The following is a 15632-nucleotide window of genomic DNA, read 5'->3' on the forward strand; positions in this document are numbered from 1 at the left end:
TTTAACACCACATTTAATGGCTTAGTCACGGTGAAAGTGAAACTTTAATGATGCATAATGCTTAAAGCCACATTAAATTTAAATGTTTACTGCCACATGAAGCTGTTAGAAAGCATATGAGGATTTCCTAGAAGCAAGGATAAAATAACATTTTGTGTAACGTTACCCACCCTAACAAAGCTGAAATGTGGTACTTTATTCACTAAAATAAGTTTAATCTTACCATATCCAAAAACTCGCTCACTCTGCTGTTATTTAATAGATTAAATGTACTAGAATTTTATTTAATAGTACATGGAGACAGGTTTTTAATTAAAATATTCATATTAATCAAGGATTTGACTTTTAATGCACCTTATTTCGAAATGTACAGAAATATGTGCTTTCAAATGTCATTTAGTTATTTTTTTAGTCATTTCGTTTTTTTTTAAGTTTTAGCGCTTTTATTTAGGTTTCAAATTTCATCAAAGTTATATAATTTTGTGAAGATTATCTTGATGAACAAAACGTGTAAGTTTCATGAACTATGGTTGAACACAGAGCTTATTTTTTGTGATAATTCAAAAGCCTATGGAAAAATCCTATAGGCTTTTTGTCGAGGGAACCAGTGTCATGCTAACAGCCGAGCCACCCTACAAAGTGACTTCATAGCTTCCACACTCTACTGATTATAGATAAACATACATTTCATTCAGTAGGCTACTAAAATGTACTGATAAAGTTACTGAAAATGATTTTACCAGTTATTTGTGTGTACAGCGCATTGTTATGCTTATTAAGAGAGCTGTGCTTTTAGCTTAACAACATGCTAATGTCAAAACATTATATTTTTATGAGACCAAGAGTAGCTGCTTATGTAGAGCATCCCAAATCTCTCTCTCTTTTGATAGCTTTTCATAGTAAAGTATATATAACATGCAAACTGCACAGGGGATAAAGTAAATAAGTCACACGTACACAATTAAAACTTTTTTTCTTTCAATTTATTACCTAAAAAAAGAAAATGTCCTATCACAAGTCACACTGAAATGTATTGCTTAAGAAAAAAATATATTTAGATATTTTCCTTTTTTTTTTTTTTTTTTTTTTTACTTGATTATTTCCATTATATTCCACAAAAACAAAACAGGGCACATCAACGCCCTTTTCTGCCTTCCGCCCACTTTAAAAAAAGCACAAAGAAATACATAATTCACAGTTACCATTTTGGTTTCATAAATTAATACAGTCACATATGTGCTACACCGGTCTATAAGCTAGAACATAGTAAATTGTTTATTTTTTTTCTCAACTCTTGTAATCAGTTTTCATTGGCTACAAGAAAGAACAGGCAACTTAAATGATGTGATCAGAACTCCAACAAACTATTGAAAATGCCCCCGGTTCCCTCCCTCCACCCTCGTTCAATTACCCCATCCTAAAACCCAGATCATCTCCTATGCTTTTTTCAGTTTTCACTTCTTTTTTTTTAAACTGTTTTACATATAGGTGAGGCACACACAGAGTATATTTCATACATATATAAAAATGAAATAATGATTTTCTCGGGGGAGAGGGAGAAATCATCCATTGAAGTCGTTTATTTGAGAAGAAGGGAAGTGCATGTTGTCAGCGTGTCCTTAAAGGACATCTCAATTGAGAGTTAGGGCACTTTGTTTCTATAGCACTGCAGTTGAAACTTCCTTTTTTTCAATTAAATTTGTTGCTTCTTTGTAGGACAGCAGGGTTCATGGGACATAATCAAACAAACAATGGAACACACTGATGGAACCTGTTTGAACTCCAGGTCGTGACTTGTAACAATCAAACCATAAAACAGACAATATTCTACCAGAGCGCCTATAAATTGATAAAAACCTGCATAAATGCGAATAATTTGTTCAGGTGTTTTTTTTTTTCGTACACACCGAAGGGGCTAAACTTTAAGGCACTGAAGCCTTGACATAATAGAGCCTCCACCTCCTAAACACAAAAATTGCCCCCGAAAAATTGACGCTTGAACAAAAACACTGGACAAAAACAACAAAAACATCCCTATGTTGTCCACCACTCTGCAAGTGTTTCGATAATGAACGGTAAGGCCACTTGAACAGAAAAAAAGGAAAAGACAATGTTCCCCTTCAGGTAGGTAATCTCATTGCAAACTCAGTGAGTGCAACATGGATGTGGTTCAGGACATTTTCACGTTTATTTCCAAGAAGTCATTAGGGGCGAACGTTGGTTGCTAACATCCCTGTTAGTCCGATGGGAGTGTCGGGGGTTTGCTCCGCGGATCCCTTGGATGTTGGGAGTAGAACATGTTCCGTTATTCCTTAGTTAGTCCAGGAATGATTCATGTACAGTAGAATTCCAGTCCTGTTTTGGTTTGCGACTGATATGTAACATCACGTTCCGAATTCGAAAAATCCCAAGTAGCTGGAGCGTTTTTTTTTTTCTTTCCATTTTAACAAATTCATGCTTGTATATCTTTTCTTTTCAGCACCAGTATCTCAGTATTGTTGTTATTATTTTCTTCTATAAAAAGGATCAGGATAGATCACACTTTTGCATGCAAAGAGAAGTCCCATATAGCAGCAGAACCGTCTGTCTGTGGAACGCCTGATTGAATATGTCAGTGCGTCTACGTATGAGGCACTATCGAGAGTGGAGGATATGCTTGGATGTTTACATCTGTAAAGAAGTCTTGCCAAATGGACAACTAAATATTGGTAGTCTTGTTAAAATCGTATCACAACTGTAAGCGGTTGCTGGGATGACACCCTTGAACGGCGTTTTGTTTTAGTCGAATGCATAAATGAGAGATTCCACTTTGGCAAAGCGAGCCATTATAATGCACAATTGTAAACTATTCCTCTGGCACCCCACCACTCTCTCTATTATAGACATTTAGACAGTAACAGGAGAGATACAGTGTGTATTTAAATGATTATATAACATCAGATTCATCTCACAGCCTTGCTGAGCAATTGCTGTTTTAAGTTTGGTTGGTTTGTATGTTTACACGGAGTCAAAAAAGGAAAGTCATTTTTTATATATTCTAAAAACAACCTACTTCAAAAGCCTTGCATCTTCAATCACGTCAGCTTATTTTCATTTCGTTTCATGTTTTAGTTTCCTACTTGAACCTCTGACTCTACAGTGAGCTGTTGTGGAGAAAGCATTTTTATTATTTATTTTTTTTAAATATATTTATACTAAACATGCACTGTGCCATCTCTTGGTTATGTTATGATGTTGTTTGTCTATTTCAAATCACGTGTGTGTGTGCAAATGAACCCTCGTCATCTACAAGATAAAAAACCTGAATGCTTTGTGGGTAATGCTACATATTTTGTTTCATAAATCATCATGATTCAAGAAAAACAGGACTTAAAAACAAAGATAACCCCCTTCAAATGATTCTTGAACTGTGAATGCCCATTTGTAATGAAAAAAAAAGGAGGAAGTAGCATCAGTTTCTGATTTTTGTTAGTTCATCGTGCCTGTATTTGGCCTGTATGGATCTTCCCCCTTGGAAAAAATAAAATAAAATAAAAAGAGTAAAGAGAAAAACATCCCAACACCAATGACGTCTGCTATGCTCATTTGTGTTTACTTCTTGGACGTTCTGAGTCCAAATTCTGTCTATTCATCAGTTCAATCCACATCCAAACATCGTCATTTGAAAATTTAGTCTATTCCAAGATCAACGTCTATCAAGGATGAAAGGTAAGTAAAAGTCTGTGACTCTTCCTTTGTGTCTTTAAGTCTTTATGGTCATGAGGAGTGAAGCCTACGAGATTCTGAATGTGCAACTTTGGACACAGTCTTCAGAAAGTCTCCTCTAGAAAAAGTGTAAACCCCAGTCTTCCTCGATGAAGATGGCACAACCGTTGTTGCTTCAGGCCATGATGAATTCTGATTTCATATCAGCTTTGACGTCGGGCTTCCACACAGAGTCTTCAAAGTCCAGGTCCAGGGAGCCTTCGCTAGACATACTGCTGTTGCTGTTGCTGCGTCCAGCCTTGCGGTTGGGGAGCCAGTGGTACGGGGCGCGGGAGTCTCGCCGGGCCTTCCTGCGCAGACGCTTCTGCTGCATGAGCAACTGCAATCGCTCCACTTTGCACCGCGTGGCTCGGTTCTCTGTTTGACGCAATCGGTCACCTGAAGAATCAGGAAGAACAAGCAACAGCAGTTAGAGTCAAGCCATGAATATTTTGGTTCAGGTTAAATGGCACTGGTTAGGGTAATATAAACTGGCAAAAGGATGTGCAAAAATACACCGTTCTAAAATCGAAATTTCATAGCGTTTGCCTTAACAACTAGTTGACTCGAACACAACAGCCTAAAACAGAATGCAGGTGTCTTGAGAATTTACAACACTTTCGGGACTCAAAAAACAATGCAAGATGTGATAGAGCAGCCAAAGGTGTTCATCAGAATATGTATGGCTGTAATGGCCATAAATTGGGTAAAAATAAAAGGATGTTGACTGACTAGTTGACCACTGACTCATCACTAGCTGGCACACCAAGCTTTCTGGCAAAACAGGTTGACCAAGAAAGACTTGGTGTGGATACGATCGGCATTTGAGCATACCATGCTAATGACTAGCATCCAAATCAGAACATATGGTGGTGACTATCTACGCTAGTCTTTTCAGCAGGGGGAAATGCTGGTGCAATACACATATTTAGTCTAGGAGAGAATGACTCAGTGCTTTGGATCCCGACTGCTGATCCTGCTGAATGTTATCAAAGGCTGGGCGCTGGATAAATAAACTCAAGTCTGAGTGGTGACGCTGATGTTCTTAAAAAGGCATGCTGCGATTACCCCCACCCCATTGCTCTCTCTCTCTCTCTCTCTCTTTGAATCAGAACAGAAATAACTACTCTCTTCTGCCGTCTCATTTCAAAAGAGAACATCCCAGTATGTGGCAACAAGTCCTCTCTTCTCTTATCAGAAACGGTTCGAAATGTCCTGGCAGGCGTGCCCTTGAGATACGCAAAAGGAAGAAGTGCGTTCTCACAAAGGAACCCACACTCTTGTGAGGAGACCGACGCCCACGCGTGCATGCACACACACATTCCCAAGTGATATGATCTTGACTTTGCTGTTTCTTTAACAGGAAGCAAATACCTTGCACTTTCTAATCTCACAAACAATGCTAGGGTTTTAGCGGCTAATGCGCCAATTAAGAGGGGGGGGGGGACACAAGGGGGTTTTCCACTCCACAACTCAACCCTAAACCTTTCTTTTATAAATATATTCAAGAGAATGGAAGAGAATAAGAAACCACAATTTCTTAGCCAGCTCCATTAGGAACTATCCCAGAATTAAATAATGAAATAGCCAGCTAGAATGTCAATAATCCTGAGCATGGACTATCTTTCATCGCATGTGCTCCGCCACACATACACACACAGCAACAGCAGCAGTAGCTTTTAACATGGATCGATGGCAAATTAAAAAGACCTATTGATTAAACCTTAGCTCTAGCGCAGCAATCCATCTCCAGGCGAGGACACTGCTATTGGCTTTCAATAGAAAATGCAAGCAAATGGAAATTGTAAGCGAAGTCGGGCCCTTTTTTCCCCCTTTCTTTTCCTGGCCTGAGCTCATTGAACGAGTAATCACCCACCCAACCCCCCAATACCAAGATCCCCACCCCCATACGCACACATAGTTCACTCCTCCCCAATGCCTCTGGAGAGAAAGACAGACAAGGAGGTCGAGAGAGAGAGAGAAAGACATGCTCTGGAATTCCACCCAGAATGCAATAGAAAAAGAGACCAGATGCATATTCTCATTCACTAATCAATTTCATCCACCTCTCTATATCAAAATGAAATCAGGATTTCATGTGGGCTCAATTTCCCCCTTTTACTTAATATCTTTCCAGGGTGGGCGGGTTTGAGCCATCTAGGAAGGATTTGCGCTATAAATGTAAGTGGTAGTTTTAATCATTTGGATATTCATAGAGAAAGAACAGACTGTACAAAGATCAACAGCAGACATCTGCCAAACAGTTCATTCTTAACCTGGTTAGACAAATGAGATTTGAGGCTTGCTCTGGCATTTTAGCATGATTAGAAGAGGTTCTGGTCAAATGGGACTTTATGGGCTATAAACGTCTTTGTCCGACTAAACAAGCTCAACAGATACACCATTCAGAAAGGGTCTCTATGCTAATGCTTGTGCTTTTCTCCTTCATCTGCCCTTTCAAAGAGTCTCCCTGCAACTCTAGGCCTCAAAAGTAGGGCAGCTACCTCACCTTGCATCCTGTCAGCTCTTCTGTGCATACCAACTGAGGCTGGTGGAGGAAAAAAAAAAAAAAAGTATTAAATGATGGTGCGGTGCCTCAAGGGACCGAACTACAGAAATCTGGGAGAAACAGAGCAGTGGACTCATTAACAGCACTGGGCACGGTGTGCCATTGTCAAGGTATTGTATGAAGCTCACAATGGTCTTGGCTTCTAAGCCAAGTCCTTTTTTGTTCTTTGTGAGAATCTGTGGCCCCTGCCAATGTCCTTTCCCACACAGTCGCCTTTCCAAACAGATCCATGTACACTGTAAAAATACATCACCGCTAGTTTGGCATGGCTTGGAGGCTGTGCTGCAAGAAAAAACTCACTTATCCTGAATGTTTGGAACAACCCCCGCATCATTATTAGGATAACCGTGGCTGCCTGAGGGAGAGACTCAATGTGGCCATTTAGAGGGTTATTATTAGGCTACGGCATGGCCAGCAGGCCTAAAGCCATCCCAACAGAACCGCCTGGGTTGTCGTGAGTACAAAAAGAGTGAACGGCTGCGGTGGGGGGCTGGGATACACCAGGAACAAAGGCAGCACAAGCAGTGCAAAAGCTCTCCCTTCTCTGTCCCTTGCTTCCAAGACCCCTCCCTGCGCAAAGGTTTGGACACATACACATACAGGGGGTGGGTGGACAAGAACAGAGTTATTTTGCTGCCAGCAACGATTGCAAGTGAACATCATGGACAGAAAAAGCCCTTCCCCCCATCTTCGCCCTCATCCTCCTTCGTCCCTACGCCAATGATGCATTGTCTCAGAGTGAGCCGTGTGTGCTGCAGTGCCCTCACTGCACCCTCGACATTCTCAGGCCTGCGGCTCATATTTGGGGGGTTGGGGCAAAAAAGGCTTGTGACGAGCTGCCCGAGCCTCAGGGGAAAGGAGTGGGGGGAGGAAAGAACAAATCAACCCCAGCCCCGCCTCCTGCTGCACAGCTGTTCGGGCCCGCACATGAGATATACACCTGGCCTTCCTTTCTACCCCCCTCCCCCCCAGTACCCACATCCACCCACGCCCCTCCTCCTCAATACAGCCTCATGACGGAGGCCTCAGAGGAACATAGAAAAAGAGAGAAAGAGGCAAATGAGAACATGTCACAGAGGGTGGAAGAGATTACACACACAAAAAAAATCCCTCTGGAATCTAAAAAGTAGCAGCGTTCTGGCAAACAAAAACTGGGATGTTGCACTCGCTTCATGCTTTTTGAAGGGAATGAGCTGATGTATGAGAATGTATTGATCCCCGCATAGAGGGAGAAAGATTCAGACCAAGTGCTGATGGCCACGTGAGGGGGAAAATGGAAAGGAGGAGGATTAGGAAAGAGGAGAGAGAGAGTGCAATGGAGGGAGGATTTTTACCCAGTCGTTGAGGCTGTTGGCCTGTCTGCAGGTTATTAGGTCAGTTGAGCAGGGTTTTGGGAGAACATTAAGCCCAACCCAGTGTGTCAGCCCACACTACAGTGATCAGGCAGTCTCTGCAAGCTTTCCTTCTGCCATTGATCCATTAAAGATCAGCTTAATTAACACTTGTCTTTGACTTGTTTGTTTGTTTGCCTTGATAAGTCCTGTGATCTTTTCGAGTCTGGGTGCTGAAATCACTCTGCATCAAGGGGAGATGTCTTGGCAGTGGAGGAGGTAGTCACACAAAAGTATGTCACGTTTGTCAGACATCAAATTTTGGCATGTAATACTTATTTTTCATCCAGATCTATTTGTTTACCAAAAATACATTTAAAATGCAATTCACACCTATAATAAGTTTCTCTATGATGAGAACGTTTTATTTAATTTTGGTATTCAAATTTTTCTGATATAGTTTTGGAGGCATAAAAGTTAAATCTGAAAAAAGAGAAAAAACAAGAAATCCCAAACTGTCCTGATATCAAAATAAAAACAAAAAAGTTTTTTTTTTTTTTTTTTAAATATATCTTACATTTTTAATAATTAAAAATAACTGTAATGATTAATACTATTGTTACTTCCTAGGAATAAAAATGTTATTAAATATTGCAACAAAGTTACTTCACTGCTTATTCATTTGAAAAACTTTTGCCTACAAAATCTAATTCATGTAGTGTAACCAACATGCAAGAAACAAATAGAACAGAGAATTGTCATTGAATTGAAACTTTACCTAAAAATGGTATGAAAGATTTTTTAAAAACCATATAGATTTAGCATTTGCTCTGTCTAACCAAATCCCCTCAGGATCTTCAAACCGAGTGACTAGATTTCCCCCCTAACAAAACACACTTTCATAGTTCTCAAGCCTCTGCAATTCTCCTGTTTAGATGTACTCTGTGATCAGTAGGTGCTCCTGTTCTATTAGCCAGCTGTAGCTAACTCCCAAAGAGTTGGGACAGGTGCCAGTGTTGCCTCTGGGTTGGGAGGAGCTCGGAGTGGGTGCACAGCACAGGACAAGCATTGTGTTCAGCCATCTGAAACCTTTAGTAAGAACTAAACCAGGGGAGCGGTCAAATCCTGACATCTCCATTGCTTTTCTGATACGACGGCACCAATGACCCTGCAGGGAGCTGTGGTCTCAAATGACCACAATTTGCATACAAGGAGCAATAAAATGCATCGGATATGGTTTGCTACGGCCCCCGCCTGATGAGCAGCTAAGGATAGTCGGCCTGGGGGGTTTCTTACATGCTTGTTGGCAGTGAGCAAGGAGGGGGAATGAATTATTTAACCCCCGGTTGAGCTGGGCAGGTTTGAGCACCGTTGTGACATGGTGAGAGCCCTGGGGCACTTGATCAAGCAATCTGCACATAAGCAAAACTGTCTTTTTTGGGTTGGGGAAAAGAACTTGGCAGTTAAGCACCAGGGAGGCCAGGACAAAGAGGTCTGAGATCTTGACATTTCACATCGCCGCAGTATGTACACAGCAGCCGGGAGCGTTTGCTTTCAGTCGGATTAAATGAGCGAGGGAAGGAATTTGAGCACCCTTCCTTGTTCTTTCTTTTTCACTCTGCTAAAATACAGCTCCACCCTGACGCTCTTGCACAGCCCAAACTAAACTAACCTGAGTTGACAGATGCAGAACGTTGAGGGGCGAAAGCATTCCTGCACTATCCTCCCCCTCCCAGTTTATTAACCGTTTGTCTCCCCCCTTTCCCTCCCTCCATTTACCGCATTGGCCAGGCAATACCAAATCTAAAGGCCATCCCCAAGTTTTACCCTACAGGCTTTCATTCATTCACTCCATCTACAAAAGGCAAGGCTGGTGGACCACTGCAGTATTATAGCACACTAGGGCAAACAAAGGGGTTGCCTGCAGTGGGCAAAGGGGGCTGAGAGACCCTAGCAAACAAAGGAATTTGAGTCAAGAATGGCGACCCTCTTCATTCCCTCAGATCTCCATCCCCCATCTCCTCCCCAATATCTCTGCAAATACTGACTACAGTCTGTCAAAGCCAAATGTCTAGAAGAATCCAAGAGCAGTGTGCATAGATGGATGTCTAAACGAGTATGGTGGGGATATCGGGTTTGTCTGGTCTGCAATCACATCAAGTAGACAGCTGCTAAAAGTATGTGACATTTCGAAGGGGGTAATGAAAGACACTGAGGTGTCTGTCCCATGTAGGCAAGTTGGTCACGAGGTGCCAAAGCATATAGGTCTATGGCTACGTCTACACGACAACCGTTTAGTCAAAAACTGAAAAGTTTTTCATGCATTTTTAAAAATTTCACATATACACGACAATGTTTTCAAAATGATTCACGTTTATACATATCCACAAAAACGGCCAAAAATGCTGTATTATGTATGCAAGGCCAGTAGTTGGCACTGTCAACTTGTTAGTAAACAGCACCTGTAGGGAAGTGACGATTATATGTTGTATATGTTGCGTCTCTGCTGTTGGTTGTAATATCGGTGAAGTAAATCCACACTTTGCTGACGAAGCGTTAGCAAACTCTTGAGCATCAACAACAGTACCATATACTCCGCCATTGTTGTGTATGTTTGTTCGCGCTTGCCTTTAAAATCGACACGTACTGCACATGTCTACATACCTAACACGTACTACCGACGCAAATGATGTAACCGTTTTCAAAGATTCCCGTATTGGGTGTTTACATGGAAACGATAACGGTGCCGTTTTCAAAAACTTGCGCTTTGAAACCCGTTTTCAAAAAAATGCGTTTTCGGTCCCCAAAACGGCATTGACGTGTAAACGAACATTCAAAACTCATAAAAAGTTTCCAGTTTTTGACTGAAAACATTGTCGTGTAAATGGCCCCTAAAAGAGCTCAAGACAGCTATCTAGCAATCTCACATCTAAATCAGGCTGTTGACATGCAAGGTGGTGTTGTCCAGAAAATAGCCACAGCACCCTTCCCTTTTTTCCATATTGCCCAAGAGGAAGCGCCAATTAATCAGTGGGCAGTCACTGGCCGGATATAAACAACAATTTTATGAATGGACTCTTGGTATTTTCCCTCCGCCTCCTCTTGCTGACTTTCAAACACAATGAGCATTCTCTTTGAGCTCATATTTCTTGAGTGAATCTCTATTTAAAGGCTGCTCAGAAAACAAATGTCCATTGACTAGCCCTGGCCCTAACTGCTGGGATGGTTTTTGCATTCAAGCAAGAGTGGAACCAGTATGATGGCCCATTTACTTTCAATGTGGGAGAAGAATAACGACCAATGATGGAGCATTATGCAAGTGGAAAAATAAGTCTGTATCAATTCAAAAAAAAAAAAAAAAAAAAAACACGTAGGATTTCCTAACCCTTTGCAAAAATCGAGTGACCGAAGTTATCCCACCCCAGTAGTTGATGATATGTTTTCATATTGTGCAGCGTTAGCTTGGTATGCTTTTAATCTAGTCTAGATTGATAACAGGCCTGTGCTTTGAACAGTGCTAGGATGATATTTCTTCATTATCTCTGTACTCTCCAACAGTGGTGTTTCATGACAGAGCAGTTCAATTTCCTCCTCAGCGCTGAAGCGAGCTGCCCCAGATAATCAGTTTTTACCAGACAGAGCGGCGTACCTGCCACACGTCTGTGAGTGCTATCTCGCTTCGTTATCTCTCTCCCTCTGGCTCTCTGCCTCTTTCCTCTTGGTAACAGAGTAGTCCACCCCCATTCTTTGCTTCTCAGAGGAAAGAGGACACCGTCAGCACAGAAACAAAGCCAGACATGCTGTGGCTGCTGAAGCATGACTACCAGGGCCTGAAAGAACAAGCTTAGTTCTTCCTCCCCCTCTTTAACATCTTCACTTTTTTTATCCATGCACTCTTGTCTTGGACACTCTGAAACTACATAAACTCTACCTTGAATATGAATCTTGAACCTCTTGGCTAGATCCTAAATGCTACTGGCTACAGTAAATGCACTAGGAAATACATCACTGTATAATTTCTGGCAAATGCAATACAACTTACCAGGAGGCTTGCACATGCGGATCTGGCTCTGGCACTGCACCAGTGGGTGGAGAGTGGGCTGGGCCTCAGGGGGCACTATGGTAGGCAGGCTGCTTAGTCTGGGGGTGTGGGGAGGTGAAGGCGGTGGCGACGGCGACGGTGTGGGTGAGCTGGGGCTGTTACACTGGGTCTGGTAGCGGAGCTGTGTGAGCGACAGTGGCATGCCCTGGTAATGCCGAGTGGCACTTAAAAGGTCATTCAAGATTTGAAGGATGGTGCCTATGTCTCGCCTTGGACGTCCGGTGCTGTCCTGACAGTTTGGATGCAAAGTGCCTTAGGAAAGAAAAAAAACAATATAGAAATAAGATATAAATTACAGATATATATCTATTATAAATAAAACTGTCGTATGCTGAGAAGTTGTACCTGAAAATGTCCCAGAAAAAACTCCAGGAGCATGGTTCACAAAACTTTCGATGATAGCGCCTGGTTTGCGGGATCGTGAGGGAGTGTTACAATTGCCAGACGTCTTTGCTGGGCAGTTGGCCTGTGCAAGACATGGGCCAGTGGTCAACCGTAAGTATAGTTTCACATCTTACCAATTTAATTGGTAAACGTAATATATCACCATTATTATACAAAATTACTGAATTGGATAATGCAGGGCAAACACTGACTAACCTCTGGACAGGAAGCTGCAGGGCTAGGGCTGCTTGGAGAGGTGGGACAGGCTGAAGATGGCTGCTGGGAGTGAAGAAAACTTCCTGGGAGTTGAGAGGGGTGTGGTGGAGGGCTACAGTGCCCTGAGGCTGAGGTGGGGTACATGGGAGGAACAGATGGGATAGAGGGGGAAGGTGGGAAGGCCGCTGGGTTAGATGGGAGTGCAGTGTTTGGATGATGAGGATGTGGGTGCGGGTGATGTGGATGAGGGTTGTGTGAAACCCTTGCCATCCCAGAGGCAGAGCCTGAGGCTGCATGAGACTGTCCTGTCGTGCCCTCTGAACTCCCACGTGATATGAGATGTCGATGTTGTAACTGTGGGCCGCCAGAGTGCTGAGCTGCCAACTGCAGTTGGACAAACATCATATGATCGCCTACTCGCAGAGCCAGGGTTAAAGGAGACCGTCCCGACAGGAAGTCGCTGACCTGTGAACAGAAAATGAAGAGGGGGTGGCTTTAGTAATGCCCTTTGCACTGCTCTAAACTGGAAAAGAATTTGGCAACATGACTGAATGCCTTTTTATGAATAAGCAGAAGTATACAAAAGGCGCACACACACAAAACACTCTACCATTCAGCACTCCCACGAAACACTAACTTCTGTCTGGCCCCAGGCCTGAAAAATCAGCCATAGAAACAGGATGCAGACCCACTCGCCACACAGTCACATAAAAGCTAATTGTTTGAAAGGCTGGACCGGAAAGGCTTGCCCATTTTAGGAGTACCCAGAATGGAAGCTGAGCCAAGGGGCTCTTCGACCCCTGGAAAACTAGGCAAGAAATACGGAATACTTGTCTTGACTTTGCACTTCAAACATTGAAACTACCTCATCCTTGTTCGATTTCAACCCTGAGACTTTCTTGGTTGCATCTTCAGCTTTGATAACAATAACTGTGGAAAGATGCAGTATGACTCTAATGCACAAGCATAGAAGAATCGAATGTACCAGAAAAAAACAACGATAGCTGTGAAGATTCCTTCAGTAGATCTATTCAGCATCCAAGTGTGCTTGTGTTGGCTGACCTGTTGTTAACTTTTTAAATCTTCTCTAGCTCTTTTGCTGATCTATTTTTCCATCAAGCAGCCACTCTTGCAGTTGGGTGACCTTTACTATTCTGTGCATTTTACTGACAGACCCTAACAGCCAGGTACAGAGACCCTTTTCCCATCTTTAGGAGAGATGAAGTTAAAACCCCCCTTGATAGCTAAGTATGATAATAATAAGAATAAGAATAAATATACTGTCAAGTTTTATGGTAAACCCTGTTTAGATGTCATTTGTGGCTAACCCCTGTGTGAGGGTGCATCCCACCCCTGACTGACAGCTGTCTTGCGAGTTGATTTGCATCTAATGCACAATTCAGATTCCAACAAAAGGTCTCTGTAATTTCTCAGCTTCCATTAGCATATAGTGGAGCGACTCTGTTATAGGCTTTGAATATCTGAAGCAAGGAGGGCATTGAACATCCAAGCACTAATAATTAAAATTATTTGGGACTGCAAATCGTTAAGTAAAGCATGCCAGACCCCACATTAGCCTAGCCTTGCAGATCAGTCATCATCAAGGCCAAGCATCTCACTGACTCACTCAAAGCCCAGACTCATCCCACATAATAAGAGAGTGCGTGAACCTCCACAAACCAGTAAAAGTGCCTCTGAAAGGCGAGGACATGGTCTGCAGAGACATTCCCCACAGCAGCCGTCAGTTTGAGTCACACAGACCTTTGTCAATACACTGGCCAACCCACATGCTTCTGGTGCAATGACTGAATGACCACAAAGACAAAGACACAGCGGGTTTATGGATCTGCAGTCTTCACTTACATAGCATCTAAGGAATGTGTGTGCAAGTATACATTGTGCAATGTTTCTGTGGTGTTTAAGAGTTCTTGACCTGACTGGAAAAACAAAGATATATTAACAGACCATTTTGGACAGCCTTGGTGCTTGTGGAAGAAAGCCCATATTTAGTTACCCTCAGAAATCCGCCTATAATCAAGAGTTTTAGAAGACTTGTGGTCAGAAATTCCACACTTCACCTAGCACAGCTATATAGAATCTGTCAGGTGTACATAGCCTGAAGTGTCAACATGTAGTCTATAGCACCTATAATGGATAAGGTACTCAAAAGAGACCGCAAGTGTACATTTGCACAGGGCTCTTTGTTCTTAAGGCCACTGACTCTCTCTCTCATCAAGGCACACAGATCAAGTTCTATAACAGAGTGCTCTTGACACTGGTTAGGAAATTCTTTTGAAACCAGTAGCCTATCTGGACCCACCCCTTCTTCTCTCACTACATGAAAAATGAATAAACTGGAGGTCATATTCTCTAAAAAACAGCCCCACATGGAATATGCAGCCATAAAGTTTTCCGCAGAACTGGAACGCCAATAATTCAAAGTTTTACTCTTCTATTTTCATTTATACAACATAATTTGCTATTAATAAGAATGTAGTATAATGCAGATTCATACAAAATATAGTATTTTGTAAAGGGAATGTCTTTTAAAAAACTTTTTAAAATATAAACAACTTAGAAAGTATTTGTTTTATCTCTAGAGCTATTAATTGTATCTTAAATACAAGTATAATTTGTCTTACTGCATTTGCAGATTTTTTTTTCCCTTAAGTATAAACAAGTTCACTACAAATAAAAAATCTGCCAGTGTAGTGAAACAAAACTTAGAAACTCTTATGCAGTTGCTTCTTATGTAAATTTGTTTCGATACAAGGATTTTTAGACATTTAACTGGAATACAAGTCAAAAACACTAGTTAAAAAGACTTATAAACTCTTTTTATTCGTCAAATTTCGCCCTAAAATCAGTGCAGTATCTGCAGATTTTGTTTAGGCTGATTTAAAGGCAACAAAGGCAGATACGTACATACATCTATGGCAACAAAGTTACCATGTTGAAGAATTGTATACTTGGCTAAGCCAACAGACTAGAGCTACTATTCCTTTATTTTTACACTTCGTCCATTTTGATTTGTTGGGGAGGCATTTTGCTCTGCAGTGGGCTGCGGTTGCTATGCAGTGAAAAGCGAGTGAAGGAGAGAGAAAGAAAACATGATAAGGGGAGACAGGGGAGGAGGGCTAGGGGAGAAGCCTTGTAGCGAGAGAGAGAAGGGTGGAGGGGTGTGAGGATGCCAGTAGAGGCTGATGAAATATTCAGTGAGAGTACGCCTCTAGCTCCTTCCGTTTTTTTCCTCCCTTCCAACTCTATAGCTGACAGTTTTATTTAT

At 41.9% G+C, this 15632-nt stretch overlaps 1 protein-coding gene across 3 annotated transcripts in view; it reads right to left on the reverse strand.

The window, feature by feature from the left end:
• Positions 1-961: 961 nt before the first annotated feature.
• LOC109091619 (midnolin) overlaps positions 962-15632 on the reverse strand; it is a 28427-nt gene continuing 13756 nt past the window's right edge. For 2 of the 3 annotated variants that reach the window (XM_042711848.1, XM_042711846.1), the window contains exons 5-9: positions 12347-12811; positions 12092-12212; positions 11687-11998; positions 6254-6292; positions 962-4143 (exon numbers count right to left, since the gene is read on the reverse strand). In XM_042711848.1, the coding sequence (XP_042567782.1) occupies positions 3881-4143; positions 6254-6292; positions 11687-11998; positions 12092-12212; positions 12347-12811 (1200 nt within the window). In that variant the 3' untranslated portion in view covers positions 962-3880. The remainder of the gene's footprint in view (positions 4144-6253; positions 6293-11686; positions 11999-12091; positions 12213-12346; positions 12812-15632) is intronic. The other variant, XM_042711847.1, reaches the window with a different exon arrangement.

The sequence above is a fragment of the Cyprinus carpio genome, chromosome A22 (assembly GCF_018340385.1).
Source record: "Cyprinus carpio isolate SPL01 chromosome A22, ASM1834038v1, whole genome shotgun sequence".
NCBI classification, from domain to species: domain Eukaryota; kingdom Metazoa; phylum Chordata; class Actinopteri; order Cypriniformes; family Cyprinidae; genus Cyprinus; species Cyprinus carpio.